Raw genomic sequence first — 23903 nt, forward strand, 5'->3', positions numbered from 1 at the left:
TTCCTGAAGCCAAACTGGTCTTCAGATAGCTTGTTGTGCTTATTCAAAAATTGAAGCATTCGTGTCAAGAAAGGCTTTTTGAATATTTTGCTCATAACTGGCAAAATTGAGACAGGCCGGTAATTTTGTGGGGATTGGGGATCGTCTTTCTTGAAAATAGGGGTTACTTTAGCGGTTTTTAGGAGTGAGGGAAAAACTCCTTGTTCGAAAGAGAAATTTACTAATTGGGTTAATGGTCTCACAATATGCTTGGAACATTTTTTTATGAGCCACGTTGACATTGAATTTAAATCATTTGTTTTTTTGGCTGGGAGCTGCTGAATTATTTTTTCAAGCTCTTCCTCAACGACAGGTGCTAGTGCCAGGGAGGCTACTGGACTCTGCCTTCGTCCGAAGAATCTGTTAAGCCTATTTGCAACCTGCACCGCGTCCTCCACAAGTCTATCACCACTTTTTAATTTGATTTGTTTGTTGTATGATTTGTTTTTATTGTTGATGATGTCCCATGCAGTTTTAGAAATATTTTTGGAAGATATAATTGCTTTGGAAACATCGTATGCCTTTGCAGCTTGGATAACTTTTCTGTAAATTAGTTTGTAATTTCGAAAAAACCGCTTGAATTCTTCATTGTGCGACGTTTTCTGGATTTCTGAGAAAAACTTTAGTTTTTCTCTAGAAACTAAAATTCCTTTAGTTATCCATTTGTTGTTTACCCTTTTGGGACAAACTTGTATAGTTTTGAGAGGACAGTACATGTAGAGATGAAAGTTGAGTGTATCACTAAACCTTTCAAAACAGGTATGAAAACAGCGTTATTTTACAAATTATGAACTAACAGATGGAGTAAGGACAGCATTTGCACAAGTTACCCCAGAGATATTGGAAAGAATGAGCAAATGAACATGGGCGTTGAATCAAGCTCTGCCGGGGCAACGGGGGTATGCATACTGGTGTTATGGATTAAAACTAATGTTATTTATGGTTTATTACTAAATAAATATGTAATTAAAATAAATTGTTATGGTTTTTTTTTGCCTATAAAAGTAATCTTTCCAGTGAAGGAAATTTACGGCCATCCTATAGATGATAGGTAACGAAGCTTAGACGAAACAAAGCCACAGAGTTATAATAATAGATTAAGCATTTGGAGATAATGGGTGTAGCTTTGGCAATCAGTATATCATATAATTAAGTTACAAAAGTGTTATATCTTTTGTTCTCAAATTTTATTTCAACACCAAATTTCAGTTATACAACACATTTTTTTAGGAGAATAAAAAGAGGAAATTTTTAATTTTTGTGGAAATTCCTGAAGCTATATTTTGAATCTAAAAATTCAGTAGTTATAGGGAAAATCTTGTGATGCAGCAATCATGTCACCTATGGCTTGATGAAGCTTATTATAACATTTTTTATTTAATGACATTGCAGAACTTTCCTAATTGTGCATTTGACTTTGTTCAATTCTCAACAACAGTAAATTAAATTGATCTTGTACTGTTCTTTTTATTGATTTCAAAAAGTACATGTTTTATTTGTAGTAAATGCAAAATAGATAAAAAATAAACTGTGTGTAGGCTTGTTGTTTATTCACGTACAAGGTTTTAACAAACATTTTATAGAAAGTAATTAAAGTTTACTTGCAGGTTTTAAAAAAGGACGTCATTATCCAAGATGACGACGTTGATTGTACCATGACGGAAAAACGAATCCTAGCCTTAGCAGCCAAACATCCATTTCTGACAGCCCTCCATTCTTGTTTCCAAACGAATGACAGACTGTTCTTTGTCATGGAGTATGTGAACGGTGGTGACCTGATGTTTCAAATACAGAGAGCTCGCAAGTTTGATGAGCCTCGAGCGAGGTTCTACGCTGCCGAAGTCACTCTGGCCTTGCAGTTTCTCCATAAACATGGGGTAGTTTACAGGTAACAAATAACACTTCCATGATTGTGTGTATGTGTATCCATGGGTGTTGTTCTCAGACCAAATAATGAAATAAATTGGGCATTCTTATATAAGAACCATTACAAGAAGTTGAAACCTTTTATTGATGATTTCATGGAACCAGTGTCAAAAACTGGCACTTTGTTTTAATTCACCATGTTTTATTTACGCTGTCAAAGTACTATAATCCTAAAAAAATGTTTACCCATTTATAGATTGGAATCATGATAAACATTTTAGAAAGTATAGTTTTGTTTAGTAAAGCACATGATTTTTGTCATTGGGAATGTTTTTAGAAATGACAAATACAATCATTGTTTCATACTTTGTATAGACTGTGTACTTTGGCTACAAATGAGATGGAAGGTGGAGTGACACTTCGCCATGCATGAGGCTGCCCAGGCCCTGCTTTGACTCAAACTAATTAATGTTGTACATATTAAGTTTTATACATTGAATTTTTTTCTTACTTACATTTTTAAATTAAATTGGAGATTAAAAAATCTGTTACGTTAATTTGATAACTATAGTTGTAGTGGATTATTTTAATGGAATACCGGTACCATAACAAATCTGTTAAAGAAGAAATAATACTGATAATATTTTGTCAGCATGATGTGTGTGGGTTATTAATGAGAAAAAAGAAGTGTGTGAGTTCCGAATTATTACAAAGCTCAGAACAAATAAAAAAAATGCCAAACTACAATAAACACATAACACATTGTTGGTTATTATTTGCATAAAATATTTAAAAAAACAGGACATTTGTTACTATTGTGTTTGTAATAAACTACCACTGTTGATGTGTACGTACTCTTAGTACACTTGAATAACTTACAGTAGTGGAATTATTGAAATAGTAAGCAGTGACACTTGGTAGTGGATGAGTGATGCATTTTCCCTTACTGCTACATTGGTGAAACTGCTCTGACCTGGCTTCACTTGCTGTTTCACCAACAACCAGTCTATTTCTTTCTTTGGTCTGTTTGTTTTACTAAAGGAGTATTAAACTAACCAAATCTTAAATGTTTCAGAGACTTAAAACTTGATAATATCCTACTAGACAATGAGGGTCACTGTAAATTAGCCGACTTTGGAATGTGCAAGGAGGGAATCTTTGACGGTGTGACCACGACAACGTTCTGTGGCACCCCAGACTATATAGCTCCTGAAGTATGTATGATATTTCGCTTTTACGACACACTGTAGAAAATATCTTAGCATTATTGTTATTAAATTTTAAATAAAATTTTATATAGTAAATAAAAAAAAACAATATCTAAATAGGCCTATATTTGTCTATCATTCCATCTTAACTTCCTCTTATTCATTCCTCATGATGTTGTCAGTATCAAAATAATCATCTTCGCTTTACTTCCTCTCTTTCCTTGTCATAACCAGGATCAATGTCTTGTTATTGTCAGGATAATTCTGAATGTCGGCATTTTCGCTTTGACATTCCAAACACAATCACTAAATGTTACTGGCATTGTCTTCATCAGAATCAAAGTAAAACAATTCATCAATTTCTTTATAAAACTGATTTAAGTGCTCAGCCATGTCAACTAACACTTTAATAGCAAATGCATGTTTACAATTATCATTGTGGTTACAAACACAAAGCAAAGGGCAACCAGTTGTTCAAAGCAATGATATCATATGCTATACAACATTTGGTTGGAAAAGGCATTCAAATACAAACAATGGTAGCAAAAAACTAAAAAAAAAATATCTTTGTATTATAATACAACAAAATTCAACATATTATGAGCAATGAAAAATATTACAATGTCAAAGAGTAGAGTAAAATTGACTTAATATGAGGTGTGTTTTTAAGTAATGTCCATTTGAACATAAGTACACAACAAAAGGTTATTTCAAAAAAGTAAATTTATTTTCAGAAAGTACATATTTTACTCTTTTTTTCAACATAGTTGCCAATTTTGTTCAAACACTTATACCTCTCAGCCCATTTTAAAATATCCTCTTCATAAAAACTTTCCAACTGCTCCAATAACCAAGAGTTAACTGTCGTTTTCACGTCCTCGTCAATATTGTAACAGTTGCCACTGAGGTGTTGTTTGGGTGGAGGAACAGATAGTAATCGCTTCACCACAAGATCAGGCTGGGGTTGGTGGTCAAAAACTTCCAGCTAAAACTGTCCAATAAATCACGGGTCTAACGTGTAGTGTGAGGTCTTGCGTTGTCGTGGAGAAGGACAATTCTCTTTTTCAGCATGCCGTGACTTTTGTTTTGTATTGATTTGCGTTGCTTTCTTAGGGTTTGGCAGTATGCTTCTGCATTTATGGTGGTTCCTTGCTGAATGTTGACCAATAAACAATCATGACTATCCCAAAACACAGACGCCATGACTTTGCGCTGGGACAGGGTCTGTTTGGTCTTCAACTTTACAGGCGAGTGTGTGTGTCTCCATTCCATGCTCTGTTGCTTCGATTTGGGCATGATATGCAAAGCCCATGTTTTGTCTCCAGTTATGATCTGACTCAATTAGCCGTCACCTTCTTGGTTATAACGAGGCAAGAACTTCATCGAACACTCAAATCTTTGGGTTTTGTGGTTCTCTTTCGAGTTTCGGGACCCAACGGGAGCACAGTTTCCTAAACTTTAGGTGTTCAGCAACAATATTGTAAAGCACTGATATTGACATGTCTGGAAATTCGTTTGAGAAACCTGTTATTGTGAAGCGCCTGTTCTCACGAATTCTCATTTCAACTGAAGCAACCAAATTGTCTGTAACCAAAGAAGGCCGACCGGAAAAGTCGTGGACGTTGTTACGGCCATCTTTGAATTGTCGTACCCACTTATGCACGGTTTCCACTCATAACAGTATCACTGTACACTTTGCAAATCTGTCGATGAATTCTTGCAGCAGGCAGGTTCATTGTTGACAAAAACCGTATCACTGAGTGAAGCTCACATGCGGCAGGTGAGTTGGTAGTCTTAAACATTCTGAAAGCACAGAACAGAACCATATAGGTTAGCTACAGAGCTGAAACTGAGCACAGTTATTCCCGAAGGCATGCTGGTACATGACGCACGCACTCATTACAGTATGCGCGCTAACTACTAGTGTCTACAACAAAACGGACCTTACTACAAAAAAGGCCTTTCATATATCTGTATAGTAATTTTTATGCTTAAAATATTTTTTCATGTATATTTTTAACTTATCTTAATTTTTATTCCAGGTTATCAAAGAAGGACTATTTCTAAAAATATGTTACAGTAAAAATTTGAATTTGTTAACATTTTTAACGAGGTAACAGTAAAAGAAACTTTAAAACAGTGCAACTTTACATTTTGGCCTACCCTGTATACAAGATGCGAAATAGATTAAAACTGCTTTAAATCTTTACAATGAGGTATGACTCGACCTACCTTTACATTTTAAAATGTTTAAAAAAATATCTCTACAGGCCAAAAAGTGTTATTTTGGGAGTTTGTGGGAGTTAAAAATTATTTTCCTGATTTCTTTAGGGTTGAAATATGGGAGTTTTCATCAAAACAAAGAAGGTATGTTTCTCAGTTCAGCCGCTATTCATTTGTGGATGGGTGGTGTGCGTCACCCTGTATTTATAAAAAAATATAGTAAAATCAGTAATATTTTTCTTCTTTGTACTTCAGTTTATTATTATACAAGGAATTATATTTGGTTTTATTTATAACAGTTTTTATTAGAAATGATAAAATAGCTGGTACATTATAAGGTAGTAAAAGAATTTGTTATGTTGTTTTCTAAGGTATTTTTATAATTTTTATTGCAGATCCTACAAGAACTAGATTATGGGCCTAGTGTGGACTGGTGGGCACTTGGCGTACTCATGTACGAGATGATGGCAGGCCAACCACCTTTTGAGGCTGACAATGAGGATGATCTCTTCGAGTCAATTCTCCACGACGATGTGCTGTACCCAGTCTGGCTCACCAAGGATGCTGTTTCAATACTCAAAGGGGTTTGTGTTTAACATTATTCAGAACAAGACATAAAAGACGGATTGACTCTTTTTGAACTAGTTACATGTTTAAGTTTATAAAGTTGTATTTATTTTTATCTCATAAAAGTTTATTGGGTCGAAATATTATGATGAAATATTTAAAAATTATGTATATTTTTGTACACATTTTTCACTGATTTAAAATTGAGACTTGAAACGTTATCAACAGTGGACTCTACATTTAGTGGGTATCGCTGGGAAAACCGCTGTTATCTACATCTGTTGTACTGGATCGTACATTTAGTAGGAAAGAGCTGGGTGAGAAGTCTAGTTCTATGATCAACTCAACACAGGGTATAATAGATTACAGAAATTGCTTATTTCCTCCCATGTATTCCAAATGGTTTCAAAGTGGCTATGTAAAGTTTTTCCAAATCCAACTTTTTATAACCAAGTTTGTTGTGTTGGACATAGTGGTATAAAATGCCCAAGCATTTATACTGTAAATTAAGGTAAATTCCCAAAATTCATAACTGCCCAGGCATTTATCCTTTTTAAATGTAAATAGGCCTTAATAATAGAAAAGGCTCTTTAAAACATGGCTAAAAATAACATTTTAAATATCTCTCTCTCTCTCTATACGTATATACATGAATCACAAAAAGTACTTGCTCCGCCGGGAGCAATTGCCATTTATACAGTTTAATATATATATATATATATATATATATACACACACACACACACGAGGTGTGTCCAAAAAGTATCCGACCTTGACGCCTGGCATGAATTGATGTTACTCTGCGGCAAGGGCAATCTAGTCCCCTTCAAAGTACTCCCCTCCACAAGCCACTACCTTATTCCAAGGCTCCTCCCACTTCCGGAAACACTCCTTAAATTCATTTTGCGGAATGGCTAACAGGTCCTTCATCACATTTTGTTTTATTTGTTCAACATTGTCAAATCTTTTTCCTTTCAAAGAAATTTTTAATTTAGGAAATAACCAGAAGTCACAAGGAGCTATATCAGGCAGCTATGTAGGGAGGCTGTCGTAGTTGGTTGATGTCGTGTTTGACCAAAAAACGCTGAATAAGATTTGATGAATGAGCTGGCACGTTGTCGTGGTGCAGGATCCAGTCACGGCTTGTCCACAGTTCAGGTTGTTTCGTTTACACTGCATCTCGTAGCCACCTTAGGACCTCAAGATAATACTCCTCATTCACTGTCTGGCCTCTTGGAGCATATTCGTGATGAACAACGCCGTCCTGACTTTGTCTTGCTTTTTTCAGCCGTAGCTCTTCGCGAGTTTTCCACTGTGAAGATTGAGCCTTTGTTTCAGGGTCGTAGCCATAAACCCATGACTTTTTAAATAGCCTTGGGTCACTTTTTATCAAATCCAGATTGTCCTGTGCGATTTCAAGTTGACAGTTCTTTTGGTCTTGTCAGCAGCCAAGGAACAAATTTTGCCGAAACACGGTTCATTTTTAAATCTTCGTGTAAAATGTTACAAACTGACGATTTTGGTATTTCTAAATCTTCTTCCAGCTCTCGGACAGTCAATCGACGGTTTTCATTAATTGCTGCACGAACATGTTCAACATTTTCAGGCTGTTGAAGGCCTGCCAGATCGGTCATCACTCTCCAGTGATATGCGGCCATTTTTAAACCGCCTAAACCACTCTTTTATTTGTGTATCGCCCATAGACACGTCACCATAAACTTTCCGTATTATGGTAATCGTCTCTGATACTGAATGGCCAAGTTTTTGGCAAAATTTAATGCAAATGCGCTGCTCAACACGTTCAGTCATATTGAAATGCGACGCACACACGGCAGGACTGTATGGAACAGAGCGCTGTGACTCACTGAGTGACCGGATCATATTTAATGCCTAATATGGGAAGGAGTAGGCTCGCCCCTCCCCTCCAATAACCGGTTCGAGCCGGTCGGATAAGCCGCGGCCACCTACTGGTCGGCAGTCAGACCTCGTATGTCTGTATGTAAATATAGAATGATATATATTTCTTCATAGGATTTTTAGAGAAATTGAAAGTGGTGGATTTACTGCTTGAGTGTTGGTTTTGTAATTGGAAAAAAATTTAGAGTGACAATTTTGTTTTTTTATTGGATTATGTGTACTATGTTACATAATAGGCTATTTGTAGAATTAGGTTCATAAACTTATCTACAATAAAGGATAGACAAAATCTGCATATTGTAGATAGGTAAAAAATAAATTTTGTTTAATTTTTAATCATTTAGGTTGTGACCACTTCTTACTACTTACTCGCTTTCTTCAGAAGGGTCTTCATCAATGTTCGAGGAAGTGTCAAGTAGGTCTCTGATTGTGATGACAGTTCTGATTTTCCCTCCAACTCTAGGCTTACCATTTATTCTTCACTGAAAAATCATCTTCTCCTTGGTCTTGACTATTCTGTGGCGTCTCATCAGTTTCGTTCTGAAAGTTGTGCTTAGACATTTCATGCATCTGTTCCTCTTCTTGCTGTGTACACAGTCAAAAGTGCTAAAGGATCGGTCTGTGGCAGCATATGTAACAAGGGCTCCAAGAATTTTTATCGCAACTTCCGCCAATTCACAAGTTTCTCTCAAACGTTACCATCACAGTAAATGAGTTACAAGATAGCGACTCTTTTCCTTAACACCCACTCCTTCCCACACGAATTTTCTGGACCAAATGCCTTGTTTGTCCCTGTAATCTGCTCTACAAATAAAGCTTATTGCATCAAGCATTTCAATAGGTTTGAGATTACTCCTTGTACTGCTGGATCAATTAGATTAGCTGCAAGGTGAATAGACGAACACACCAAATTCTTTCCTAGCTTTGTAAGAACTTAGTTTCACTGCAAACTCCGAAGGCAGAAAAGATGTCTGTCCCACCTAGTATTTCCTGACAACTTCAGTGAAATCCTATCTTTGAATTCATTTTTTTCAGCTGATATTTCAATCAATCAATCAAATCATTTATTGTCAGGACACTACAATAGTGTATAACAACGTCAACAAGTTATAACATGTGGAACTAGTTAAAGAAGCATACTATTACTAGCATTGTAAAATTCATTTACACTATATATACACTTCTTAAGCAACATGTTTTTTATGGAGGTTTCAAACCTAGGCCTAGATAATATTTTTATATGTTCAGGTAAAGCATTGTACAATTTGATTCCCAGATACCTAAAGCTACTTTGCGTGCTTGTGTATTTGCACTTCATCAGCAACAGATCATTCCTATTTCTCGTAAAATAGTTATGGTTATCACTAAGGCTAACAAGGTCATTCAAGTTATCTTTAACATACATCAAAACACTTAATACATAAACGGATGGCAGAGTTAAAATATTAAACTTTGCAAACCAAGCTTTACAGTGATCTCTGTTAGATACACCAGCAATCAATCTAACAGCCCTTTTTTGCAGAATAAAAAGTTTTGTTGCATACTGTGTATTGCCCCATAAGGTGATTCCATAAGTGATAAAGCTATGAACATAAGCATAGTATACAAACAATAAATAATCAGTTGAAATTGTGCCCTTTAATGTCCTAATTAAGAAAACACCTTTAGCAACTCGAGAGGCTATATAGTTAATATGATCATGCCACTTGAGATTCGACTGAACATATATTCCAAGAAACTTAATACTATTTTCGCTACTTTTACTGTACAAATTAAGAGGTAGGTCTTGAACTTTTCCAATGTTTATGCAAAGTTTATTTGCAGAACACCAATCCAAGACAGTAGAATTCTTATCGCTAAGTTTATTTACACTGTCCAAGGCTGATTCAGTACTAACCAATAGCCCCAAGTCATCTGCAAAGAGATAAGTATTTACACAGCTGTCATTTAGAGTTCCTGGGAGGTCATTTATGTAAAGAATAAATAATGTTGGCCCCAGTATTGAGCCTTGCGGCACTCCAAAGTTAACAGGTTTAGTTACTGAATATGAGCCATTTAAATATACACATTGTGACCTATTTGTCAGATAAGAGTTAAAAAAATCTAAAACTAATTGATTAAAACCATAAAATTTCAATTTATTGACTAGAATACTATGTTCAACAGTATCAAAGGCCTTTGAAAGGTCATAACTTCTAAAATTAACAACATTTTTTTGTTCAAGGCCATCAAAACAAGCACTTACAAGAGCCTGTACCGCTTTTATGGTACTGCGATTAGAACGGAAACCAAACTGACAGTCACTGAATAACTTATTTGACTCTAAATAAGCCACAATCTGCCCATGTACCAACCGCTCAAAGACTTTCGACACAGCTGGAATAATAGAAATAGGTCTATAGTTGCAATGCTTGTCCATAGGACCTTTCTTATGAACAGGAATAACCTTACTAATCTTAAATATATCAGGATAAGTTCCACTATTAATACATTCATTAAACAAGTAAGTCAAGACCTCACAAATATGTTCGGCAGCAGCTTTTAGTACATGTGCATTGATACCAAAAACATCCAAACATGTGCTATTGCTTAGGCTAAGAATAGCTCCATAGGTTTCCTCCACCTTAATTTCTTTAAAACTAAAGTTAAAATTTATAGTCTCTGAGTTACAGGACTTGTCAAGATAATAAAAATAATCATAGGTACTATTACCAATGTTTTTACAAGTATCTTCCACAGTAAAAACGCTAAAAATGTATTAAAAAAGTGTTTTAAATGTTTTAAAAATGCTAATAAAACATGACTGTGTTTTACTGTTTAGGCAACCTCAACTGCATTTGCTATATGTTTATAGTCATTGTACATTGTACATGTACTTTATTATAAAACGGCCTAACTCTCAAGCTTTAAGTTCAACCAGTAATTTATCTTAAAGACAGATATAAATGCTAACTTATTGCCTTCAAATAGTGTTTTGCTATTTAATATACGTAACTGTCTCGTAACTGCAGTTTATAGTGTGCAGGCGCTTTGAAAACTTTTATCTTTTCCAGCGCCACCTGGTGGCGAGTTACATCAATGGGCATAGCATATAAACATTCTACGTAGAAAAATATATATATACGTACAAATTTTCATAATGATCGGTCAAATAGTTTACGATTCTATAAAGGACATACATTCGTTTTTATATTATAGATATTAATATATCTGAACACACTAAGTGTGGTAGGTGTGCTAGGCATCCAACAGGTACAATATGAGGAAACTTGTCCTTTATCAAACACAATGCAACTTTCATGAGTATTTATCACCAATTGCCACCAGAAACTTTTCTGCTCCACAATTCTCTATTATATTTATCATAAGCTGAGCAAGGTAATCAGCATCATGACTGTTGCTTTTAGTCATCACAAACTTAACAAAAATCGGGTTAGGCTTTGAAATTATGAAGTTTAAAATCAATTCACTTTTGAGGCGACTCCAGCCATCAAATTGAGGATTGAAGATGTTTTGCCTTCTCTAGTTGCTTATCTATGTAACATTGCATTTCTGTGTACTGTGCATCTAAATAATTAGAGGATAACCTACATCTTAAAAGCAACTGGAAGGATGGTCTGATCTTCTTGAAAAAGTCCATCCAAAGTGGGTAGTCAACCATTGACAAGGATAATCCACTGATGAATATGACTTTTGCAAGGCTTTGGTTCAGCATTTCATGAAAGAAAAAACAACATACCATTACATTAGTTACGCCTAACTTTGTTTAGTACTAACGTTAAATAACTTAGGAAATTAAAACAAAATGTCTGAGGGCTACAAAGGTTAGTTAACTACCCTAAGCAACGTAATCTAACAATCAGGGCAGAGAAAGTGGTGAAATATGAAAATGCAGGCTTGGTCTGCATTGAGGCCATATTCTAGTCTACATACTGTCATGCATTGTATCAAATTAACACAAGCTTAATTAAATGTGCTTCAATAATTTGTTGCAAAAATACACTTATGCCTTGAAAGGTCTACTTTAACATTAATTAATGAAATTTAGGCTATGCAGAAGATAAGTTAGTCCTTAGTAAGTAGATAAGATATGTGGTAATTAGCTGATAGATAGCTTATAGTCCTTTGTAAGTAGATAATATATGTGGTAATTAGCTGATAGATAGCTTATAGACTAGACCTAATCTTGACTTGATTTAAAAGTGTGAAGTTATGTTAGCATGTTATTTATAACTTCTGGTAGTTTTAAAAATCCTTGGTATTTTGATTAGTCAATATCTAAAATCAGAATTCATAGATCATATTATAAACGTATACAGATTGGATTCACCTTTTAGGGCAGGTTTAATTGATCTAATAGATCTAACAATTAACATTAAGCTATCTTTTAGAAAAATTGATATTAAAAAAAAAAGTTTCTAAAGCAATTTTTTCAGCAATAATCATTACATTAATATTTAAATACATATTCTGTCCAGGAGGTCTAATAGCCTTACATTTAATTGTAGGCCTTTACCTAATTTGGAATAATTGCCTAAATTTGAGGTAGGCTATAATTATTGTTTTTTTTAATAGGCCTAATAATGTTTTTGCATTTTCAAAAATGTTGACTTACATTAGTTTGAATATCCATGTTGTAAACAAATTAAGAGATTCCTGTTAGAGTTGAGGGCAAAACAGGTTGTATATGAAACTCACTGCAACTGGAAGAACTTGACTAGATGATCCTGAGATTCCTGATTAATTCCTTAGGGCATTTTAAACACTTTTTATGTCTTTCCATCTTGTTAGAATGCGACTGTTTATACTCCTCAAAACAATAATTAAAAGATACTTCTTTCCCTTTCAAGTAGAACAAGTTCCAAATAGGTCTTTTTTAACCATTTTTTGCACTTAAAACAGTTTTGCGCTCTTCAAAGTTAGGCTGTAACACAAAGAAGAGGTTACATTTTCTCACCAACAAGCCGCTGGTGCCATACTGCCACTGCCATCCATTATTGCCATTCCCCTACCCCACCCCTTGACACATGGCTTCCCTCCCATTCAGTACCTCCAATCTTGCTTCCCAAATCTCTGTCCTAGGTGATTTCTTTATCCAGCCTCTCCACAAGTGAGAAGCGAGTAATTTTACGTTTTTATTCAAACCAGTAGCTGACCTAAATTTACAATAAGAATAGAATTATCTTATAATAGCCTCATCTGCGTTATAATATAGGTTTTTTTCACAATTACTATAATGAAAATATAAAAGTTTTTAGAAATTATATTTTAATTGGTTAAGTTTTTCTATAAAATATTCCTTTAATAATGGGCTTTTATGAATGTTGTAGGAACTCAACTAACTATTATGAGCAGTTGAAGATTAAAACTTCCTTTTTTATAAATTGCCAGTTTTTGGATGCTTAAAAGTGCTTTTGGCGAATTCCTGGACAAATGCTCATTTATAAATGTCCTACTGGGAATTTGAACAGCCCACATAACTAGTTAGACATCAAGAAAGAACTGAGTAAAATGACATCATCCTCCCATATCTCCAGCTCAAATCAGAAGAGAACCTATGATGATTTCAAAATACGTTGATTTTGTTATTTTGTGGATTTTGAGAAACTTTACATAGCCATAACTATGAAACTGTTTGCGATATTTGGAAGAAAATGAGTAACTTTCCTACTTTCTGTATAAGGACAGCCTTCATACCATATTTAATAAAATTCTGAAGTGGTCAAGTAAATATTTTTTATATTAGTGTGTTGATTTCATATGAAATGACTCTTTTTAAATAAAAAGAGTAACCTGCTGTTGTACTGGATTCTACATTGAGCACCCTGTATATTGTAATCTTTATTTTTCATCTTAGAAAAATTTGAAGGGCCCAAAGTCATACATTGTCTTAACACCAACGCTGATGGACTGCATCTGTTACTAAACAGTATACTCTCGTGATGTATTTGATGAAATTTCTTTTTTTCCAGTTTATGACAAAGAACCCCGTGAAACGTCTTGGTTGTGTTGGTAGTGGGAATCCTGAAGCAGCCATCAGAGCCCATGCATTCTTCAAAGAAATTGATTGGGATGCTCTAGAATCACGTAAAGTCAAGCCTCCGTTCAAACCAAAGATTGTAAGTGGAGTGTATCTTATATTGTAAATCAATGGATTGCATGAAGTAAATTATAGTAGAACGGCTAGATCAATTCGGCTAATTCTTTTTGTAAAATATTGGTTGAAATCTGAAGAAAGTTTATATGAAGAGAAAGATCTGAAAGTTACGGAATATTTTTAGTTCGGAAATAAATGTAATATTTATGTTTTATAATCCAAATTTAACTGAAGTAAACAGCTGTTGACACTATTAGTTGAAGTTTTGTTAAAGTGTCACAAACAAATCTGAACAAGTTGAAATAAGAAATCTTCTTACTTTCAAGACTGTAAAATTGTAATCAAATTAAAGAAAGAATTAAAAATATGTTTGTGCTGACATAATAAAATGTTTACCAGAACAGTTTACATTTAATAACTAAATTAAATGTAAACATATTGTAACATATATTTCCATCAATGCATTTCTTATGGAAATATTGTAACTGTAGAGGTTAGTGGGGACGGAGTCCTGAGGTTGACGAGGAAAATCCTTTTTTAGTGCACTAGAACAAGATAAATCTACTTACCACATTTCGTGTCTCAGTCTTTCATGTTTTTGTTGGGAATGAATCAGTCAGTCAGTCAGGACATCTGATTATATATGAAGATTACTCTAAATTTAAGTTTTCTTTTCAATGCAGGAGAGCATATATTATTATGGCCAGAGCATATATTTTTTCTCTGTTGGATGCACAAAACAAGCTACATTTTCATATTTTGGTGTATAATTAATGTTCAACAAATAGGCCTACAACTACCTTCCTAAAACAAATACAAATACAAAATCACTTTATTTCCAAATACATTAAGTATTGAAATTGTGTCAGGTAATTTAACCCTTTGCACGCCAACGTACCTATATTACGGCCGTCGGCGATTTTCAGTTGAGTAGCCAACGGCCGTAATATAGGTACGTCACGTTTTTCGCCTGTAATTTTCTTATAGTTCATCTGATTGCCGCGAAATTTTGACTAATCGATAGTTGATTAGTTGCTCTGAAACCACAAAGTAGTTTATTCCCTTATGGACTGTTTTTTTGGTTGTATTTGAGCTTCGCAGCTGTTGGATTGTTTGGTCGAGAGTGAGGTTACGTTCGTGTTGCCGTGGGTTGTTTACATTTGTATTTCTCTCATTACTTTTGTTGTTAGGGCATTTTTGTTAAGCCCCTTTTATTAGATTTATTGGTACTTTGGGATTATACCGACCACACCCGTACCTTATTGGTACTTTGTGATTATACCGACCACACCCAGACATGATTCGTTATTTGACATTTTGCTTCTACTGATTACTAGATTAGCGTAGAACAATATTTCGTCAGTATGAAACAGGAATTGTCTTATCGCAAACCTCTCCCCATCCTTAGACAGAGGTCAAAGTCGAGCGGTCTAGTAGATAACGTGATTGCAGAGTCTCGCAGCTCTTTCAGCTGGTGCGTTGCTTTGTTGTACTTCCGTGTTTTACCCCTACATTTCTCCTAACACAAAAATTCAACAAAAACAAACATTGCCAATGAAAAACTAAACTCTTTATTGAAAAAAACACACAAAACTTGTTTTTATTCTTGATCACACTCCGCCACCCAAAATGCGAGTGCCTCCGATCGAAGGTGCTGCCGAAGCCCGCGCTGATGTCAACAAAAGATAAACATACCTCGAGATAGTACCTATCAGTAAAATATCAAATTCTAGAGGGGCTGATCAGAAATATAAATTGAATTGTAATGGAAAGGCAATTATGTACCGTGCAAAAAACGTAAATAATCATGAGATGCCACGCGGCCGTAATCGGGATTCTCGAGAAAGATAAGATAACGGCGACAACAATACCGATCGCAATACCTGGAAATGCTTGTTGATTGATGGAATGTTAGTTCTGTTACTCAACTACATCGTTTTATAACATTCTGAGTTCATTGAAAAAAGTTTAAGCGTTGAGGGCATATAACGGAATCTGACCCCATTAACAATTGATAATCGTTGTAAGTTTGTAATTTTGTAATTAAAAAGTTGTTTTTTCGTTGTATCATGTTTGTTTCTATAAATTTATATTTTTGTGTTCTTCATACTGGTGTGGTTGGTATAAACCCAAAGTACCTATTTATTTTATTATAGTGTCAAATATTGATTTGTGAATATATTGTAACATTACATACAACATCCATGCAACTTACAAAAACTGTGCCCGTGTCACATTTAGTGAAAAAAATCATAACTGGACTTCTATATAAGATAGGCTTTTGAACTTTTGTAATTAGGTTAAGGGGTACATATGACTAGGATATAACAGGAAATCAGTATACATTTTTTTCTAAACTACTTATTTGTGCCAAAAAAATATTTTTTGGAAATTTTAATTTTTTTCCTAAATTTTTAATTTTTTTTATAAGTTTAAATTACTTTTATGCAACTACAATTTAGCAACTGAACAAGGGCATTTCATAAGCAAAATAATGGTAAAGAAATCATCAATATCTGTTCAAAATTAAAAAAGTTATGATACATTTTGTGAAAGCTTGCAAAACTGCTAAAAATGCCCTTGGCGTTTCTGGGTAGTACTTTTGGAAAATAGGCTGGCATGCAAAGGGTTAATGAAAAACAAAATGGTTCAATTAGTGGTTCATCTTCTTTCATGGAACTCGGCCACTGAGTATAATGGATTGCTGATTAACCAGTCAGTAAGGCCATTCTTCAATCTTCCTCCGGAGAGACATATAATTTCCTGTGACAGTAGGTTATGCAGCTTCATGCTAATGTAAGAGAGTTTATACTGATATTGAGAGATGTGGTGAGCTGGAAGATGGTATCTTATGCTTTATCGGGTGTTGTAAGTCATGAAGATTGTGTCAAAGATTGTCTGATAGCATACATTAGAACTTCTTTTATGTAGAGGTTTATTACAGTCATAATATTCAGACTTACATATATAGCTTTTTGTCACATGATTTAACAGTCACTGTGCAATAATTATTTTGACACTATTGTCATCATTGTGTGACATTGACTTCTAAAATGATTCTTCTGTTGCAAAAACACATGGTAATCGCTGGTGGTTACATCAGGGTTGTATGGAGGATAATTAAATTGTTTCCAGCCTATTGATACAAAGAGATTTTTTAAGTTTGTTTTGCCTGTATGTGGTGGGGCATTATCATGCAGCAAAACAAACCTTTTACTCAACATTTATTGTTGTTTTGATTCCAGTCTAATGTAGGCCATCCATGTTCAGTATCTGTGTAAATTTGGCTTATACAGAGTGATCATTGAATCATGCACATAAAAAGAACATTTCTATAAGTAGTAGTTTGATTGAATTAGCTATGTTGACTGCTGCAAGATAGCATAATGTGTACTACCGACAACAAATGTAGACATCATTGATTTGGATACTAGCCACATTAAGTCTGTAGTATTGTTGAGTTTACTGCTTTGTAAACATGACGTTTTCTCAAGAGCAGTGAGTTTTTATTGTTGAACAGTATTTGTCAAGCCGATTATTTGTACACGTCGTTAACAAATTTCTTGAGAAATATTCAGATGCTGCATTGCCTCATAAATCTACAGTAACGAAACTAATCACCCATTTCAGGAGGTGACCTGTGAGGAGGTAGCCACCATTCATCCACGCTAAACTGGATAAAGTTAGAAATGTGATAGGCTCATTTCAAAAAGTTTGAGGAGACCATCAACACACTCAGATTTCAATTAAAATTTTCTTACGTATCCCATACGTAATGTTCAGAAACTGAAAGAGCCAGATAGAGCCTACTATACTGTAGATGGTTTCGAACATTCGTCAATACCAATGGAGATGTACATCTTTACCGTGTTTTCTTATCTGATGAGGCTTGGTTTCATCTTGACAGTGGTTATGTCAATACCCAAAACACAAGTATTGGTCAACCGAAAATCCTCATGTCTTCCATGAAACTCCCTTTTGCACTGTCTGAAAGTTGGAGTGTGGTGTGCTGAGTCACAACATCGAATAGTGGGCCCTACTTTCTACGAAGGTACTGTAGACAGTGTTGTGTACCAAGACATCATTACACAGTTTATTTCGTTGCTTGAAAACAATGAATGTGATTGTAGGTTGCAGCAGGACAGTGCCACATGTCATAAATATAATGACACAATGCGATTCTTACATAGGTTTTTTGGCGAGCGTATCATACCAAAAGACTATGACCCCCAAGACCCCCTGATTTGACATCTCTAGATTTTCTCCTGTGGGGTTACCTTAAAGAAACAGTTTATAAAACAGGTCACACACACTGGATGAATTGAAAATTGACATAACAATGAAAATCAACAACTGTTAAAGTGCTGAAACAAGTCTCATCAAACATGATAAAAAGAGTTCATGCATGCATTACTTAACAAGGTAGCCATTTTGAGCATTTGTTGTAAAAATGTAAGTAATTTGTGTATACTAGTAATTATTAAAGCTTGTAAAATATATTTTGGTACACTTAATGATCACTCATATAATCACCTCCAGCATCATAACTCAAAAAGTGTTAAGGTGCGGTCTTATCATTTGTTATTGTGCGTCTGAATAAAAAATATTTGGTAACAGTGTCATAAATAACTTTTCTTGAAATTAGGGAGAACTGTAATAATGAAGAAATTGGAAAGTGACTGTTGGTTCATTTTCACTTTTTTTGTTCACTATCTGCAACAAATCTTTTTAGATCACTGAGAGTTGTCCACTATGTATCTTGTTATGAAAATTCTTTCGATCATCTTTAAAAACTCTCACCTATTTGTGTACCATTTCATCACTCTTAATGTTTTGTCCGTATTTCACAAATCTTGACAGTCAGTAATCATGATTTAAGGGCTAAGAAAATGAATAAAAACAAGTATTTCATAATCAGCATGATTCTCAATCAGCAGAGATATTTTAAATACTCTTAAACAAATGTATAAACAATAGATGATTCCAAAATGGTGTCTGTAGCTTGTTAACATACAATGGGTAATGGTGTGGGTGTTGTTTGTAAGTACAAAGTGGGTATACATGGGACACCAACCAAAATGCTGCAGTGGCAGAATTTCAAAACAGTAGACTATTTACTTAAAAATATACACTCTATATTTGAGGCTATTTTAATTATATGACCCATCAGAGTGACTGAAATAGCTTTGTACTATAATATTGTCTAAAAGAATTACCTATGTTTAGAAATAAAATAATTATTGTTTTTTCAGAAAAATAAGAAAGATGCACTGAACTTTGATGCGGAATTCACAAAAGAAGAGCCTGTTTTGACACCTGTAAATGCTGATGTTGTTCGTTCAATTAATCAAGATGAGTTTCGTGGCTTCTCGTTTGTCAATGCAGACTTCAATCCCAGCCGTTATCATCATTCGAGCTCTGGTGACAAGAATAATTAGAACAAATTTAGGATTTAAGTTTTATGTATTAGGAGGAGCAGTCTTTCTCTCCCCTTCTTCTAATTACAAGTTAAGATATATTATATTCTATAAAGTTTAGGAAAAGACAAACCCCAGTGAGTACCGTAATGTTCATAAAGCAAGAGTACTCACACTCTGCCTGAGGTCATAAAATAATGCAAAATATTGTATAATTTATAACGTATGCCAGAGTATATTATATGATGTGATATCATATTATTAATGTCGGTTACCATTTTCTTATTCCACTTATAATCAAAACAAAAAAAGAGTAAAAGTGACAAATGAAACATGTCTATGAATAGTGCTTATTTTCTGCGAATATTGTTAAAATAAATCTAAAATATGCTTCGCGTAAATTCGTTAGTTTAGATAAAGAATTATTATTGACCGAACAAATTGTATACATGCGTAGTATTTAAGATATGATTAGATACAGTTAAATGATGACATGATATGTACTGTACCGTATACAGATAGCTTCTAGTCAGTGGTCTCCGTAGGTATATGGCGCACTGCGGTGCACTATGGAACGCACAGTATAGTTTCAATCATTATCATAGATTACAAGAGGCCTACGTGTCCCAACTCGACACATACCCTCTGTGACTGTGTTTTGTTTTTGTTTCAATTTGAAACGCTCTTATAAATAGTGTATAGTGTTATAGAATATTTTCATTTGATCAAACCAGTGGTCCCGAAGGACAGTGCGTGTGTGGTGCTATGTTTTAATGGTCCGTTATCTAGTCATATTGCTACAAACTGAACCTAATTATCTGATTTTATTTGAACGCGATATTTTCTATGATTCGCTAACTTGGCCTACACGTGTAGCTTTAAGTTGGATGGTGGACAAGTGCAATTGAGTGGATTCATTACAGTATCGGTTGGCCTAGACGTAGTCTCATCACAGCTCCACTTTTAAATTGATAATCTCAAAGTGTAACCTAATTGTAATGTTGTTCATCATTGTTGTAAGTTAGAGATAAACTGACTCTAAATGTTTTCAATTTTACTGCATATTTGTTGTGCATTCTGAATAGCTTACAGAGTTATCAGTTTTAGTGTATAGACGTATTTTTATGTTACAATGTCTTAGGGTTTGCCTTCATATCTAATATTATAAACCAATAAATTTCACTCGTTAGCTGTGATGTTAGATAGTTTTGGTTTTTTGTTTATGTGTTTTCAATATGGATTTTTACTCTGTAGGTAGCATCCCTCGCTTATATACGGTACTAGGTGTGTCTGTGTCGTATCCTAACTAATTGTGCATAGACTGTATACAGGCCCGAGTCTAGGACCGGCCATGCAATTTATCTACAATTTCACCCCTACTTTCATTTTGTAAAAAGTTTATAATGTTAAGTTAGTTTCCCCAATACAAGTAAATTTTTACAATTTTGCATTTAGTTAGGTTATAAGTTGCTTATTGATATTTTTTTTTAGATTAATTTATAAGTATTTATTATTTACTTATTTATTGAAGAATATGTGCAAATATTTTAGTTTTAATTTTAATGCATCACAGCTGTTGGAAGTTTATCGGAGCTGGTATAATTTGTCATCACTTATTACAACTCTTGTTACCTAGTTAAAAACTAATTTAGTAACCTTTACAAAATTTGTTTTATATTTCCTCTAGATCTGTTAATAAACTTTACTCTCTATTGAAGTACAAAATACATATGGTATTTCTCTACAATGAGATTGGTTTGAAAAAGAATTGTACAAACTTAGCAGATATTAGGAAAGAGTGCTTGTCTCTCAATTTCAAGTAAATGTTGAATTCCCAGAATTGTAATAGTATTTTTAATACGAACAGTGCAATATTTGAGTCCATGCATGCAGTTAAGTGACCGCTATCTCTCCAGCCTCCCAGTGTCTTGTTTTAATGCACATCTATTGTTTGATTCCAGCCTAATGTTGTGCAATGATTGGTCTGATATAGTTCTTTTTCTTAATTTTTATATCATGTTGTATTTAAATTTTTATCAAAGAGAGCTTGTTAAGATTTTAATCGTGTGGTAGTACATCTTATTCAGATTGTTAGGCAAATTTCAGTAACCTTATTCATATAATTATAACAAAACTCCATAAAAATATGGTTTATTTCAATTATAAAAATAAGAAATTTGTATTCCAATCTTTGGAAAAAAAGAGGTAAAGGCTGTACATCTAAGTTCTTGTATAATGTATTTTCTGGTCAAAGTGTAGTCACTCTTGAAGTGAATATGGTATTAGGTATTAAACAATTTTAGGAATACATACATTTTTTTTAATGGAATAGCTACAGTTCAGAACTAAATAAGCGGATAATATATGATAAATATATTAACGATCCACTGTTGTAAAATTTAATCAACTGATGTTAGTGGTTTGGGGTGGTATTTAAGTGTGGAAGATAGTTTATTTATAAATTAATTAATTACTGACAAATAAAATTGATGATGCATATTATTTTTCATACATTTTACATGTCTAGTACAATTAATTAAAGCTTCCAATATTAAAATGAAAACCTATTCTCTTGATATGATATATGAATTGACGTTGGATGATGGAATCTAGGAAACAATTAATTGCTAAATTCAATAAGTTTGTATGTGACAAGATAGAAATGTGAAATTTATCGTTAGAGTTAACATAAATTGACCACCTTTAACGCTTTTATTATTCTTTATTTGTATTATTTATATTTCAGATTCTGAAAATTCATTATCAGGTACGTAGGTTAAGGTCTTTACAATCATAAAAAGTAAATAAATTAAGAAAGTTTGTTTATTTACTAATGTTTTTTGTAAAGGCAGGGAGGCTGGCAGATATAGGGAGAGATTAAGTGCTCACATATTTTTCTATAAAATATGTACTACTCTACTGTGATTTTGTTTGGATAGATGTGATTGTTATCTTTTCATTGAATGAAAAGAGGTTATCTTATTTATTTATTTAGTTTTAACGGATCATAATAATTATACTGCTGAGAGCATTATAACTGTTAACTTGTATTACAAACTATATTTATTATTTATCTATTTAGGGAAGCCACTTGTATTATAGGAGATCTGATCTTATATGTGAAATGATTTATATTATACAACAAAGTGAAATAAACAAACATAGATCAATTATAGTTTGGAAAGTTAGTATTTTTGTCTGAGTAACATTGGCACGAAAACCATGATATTTTAGGTTTATGTACTATTTTATTTTAGTATTTTTAGTTATTAGTCAAAGTCAAACTGAATATAGTGTATGTCAGTAAATGACTTTAACCAAAGATGAAATGGCTGTAAGTTCAGAATTTTAGCAGTTAATTATTGATACCAAATAAACTTGGGTTTAAGTTTTGTACAACTTTTTTTATCTGTAATTGTAACAGTTTATTATTGATTAGTTTCTTTTTTAGATTGTAGCATAGTTTCAAAGCTACAATAATAACTAGCCATTTGTGAGTTATACATTTTTATAAATTATAAAACTGAATAGAACTCATTCTTGACAGTGTATTAAATTAATAATCAATTATGTTGTTTTAATTTATTTGGAAAATAACATAATTATATAACGGGTTGAGCCCTTTTTGGAGCATGAGAGCTGTCCAGAAGAAAGCTTCCTGTGCAACAAAGAAACTTGATTATGAAAAGTCAAACGTTACTACAATTAATGTTTATTAGACAAATGAGACATATAACCTGTACCTATTTTACCTATATATTCTTTGCCCATATTTTAAAACTTATCATAATAGTAAAATAGGTTCTGTATACTAAACATCATTCAATTCATATTGTTCCACTCCAAAAAATAGATCAAAATTGTACATTATCGTGACATGGCTATTTATAATTAGAGGATTACAGTTGGTACGAGATCAAATTTTTCATTCAAATCTTTTAGTATTTGATTCAATATTAAAATATTTCAATATAGTTTGACCGACAACGCTAAACAAAAACAAAGATATGTTTCTGGACAGCCCTTGTGTATTTTGTTAAAAATTATGTTAATTTATCATTATAAGTCACTGTCTTATGTGGAACAAATATTATGTATACCAATACATTTGTTGGTAAATTGTGGGTGTCGTATTGTTTAGTACCCAAGGAGTGTTAAAAATGTTAAAATTGAAAGAATAGGTATTTTTGATTTGCCCAAAATGTTTTATAGACATATTCTTATGCATAAGAATATTCCCTTGTAAATATGTTTACTTATGTTCTTGTACATGTATAAATGGCATCCAGATCGTGTCCAATATTGGATTGTTATTTCTTATCACACTCATGATATATATATAATATGACTTGGTGGTTAAACTGTTGTGATTGTGAGTACAAAAGTATTACTTAGTTTAATGATATTACATTGGTGAAAACGAGGTAAAAATAAAACCTGTATGTTAGTTGTGGGCTCAGTGATTATGATTGTCATAAAACAAAATTATTAAAAGCCAAGGTTAATTTGGGATTTAATTTAATAAAGAAATTATTTCTTTTCTGAGACTGAAGGTAAACACTTATTTTC

The 23903-nt window shown here is 33.4% G+C and overlaps 1 protein-coding gene across 2 annotated transcripts in view; it reads left to right on the plus strand.

The window, feature by feature from the left end:
• LOC124373655 (protein kinase C) overlaps positions 1-23634 on the plus strand; it is a 59031-nt gene extending 35397 nt beyond the window's left edge. For both annotated transcript variants that reach the window (XM_046832010.1, XM_046832016.1), the window contains 5 exons: positions 1647-1927; positions 2981-3119; positions 5732-5920; positions 13793-13939; positions 19170-23634. In XM_046832010.1, coding sequence (XP_046687966.1) covers positions 1647-1927; positions 2981-3119; positions 5732-5920; positions 13793-13939; positions 19170-19355 — 942 coding nt within the window. In that variant the 3' untranslated portion in view covers positions 19356-23634. The remainder of the gene's footprint in view (positions 1-1646; positions 1928-2980; positions 3120-5731; positions 5921-13792; positions 13940-19169) is intronic.
• Positions 23635-23903: the final 269 nt, after the last annotated feature.

This window comes from Homalodisca vitripennis, chromosome 1, assembly GCF_021130785.1.
Source record: "Homalodisca vitripennis isolate AUS2020 chromosome 1, UT_GWSS_2.1, whole genome shotgun sequence".
NCBI lineage: Eukaryota > Metazoa > Arthropoda > Insecta > Hemiptera > Cicadellidae > Homalodisca > Homalodisca vitripennis.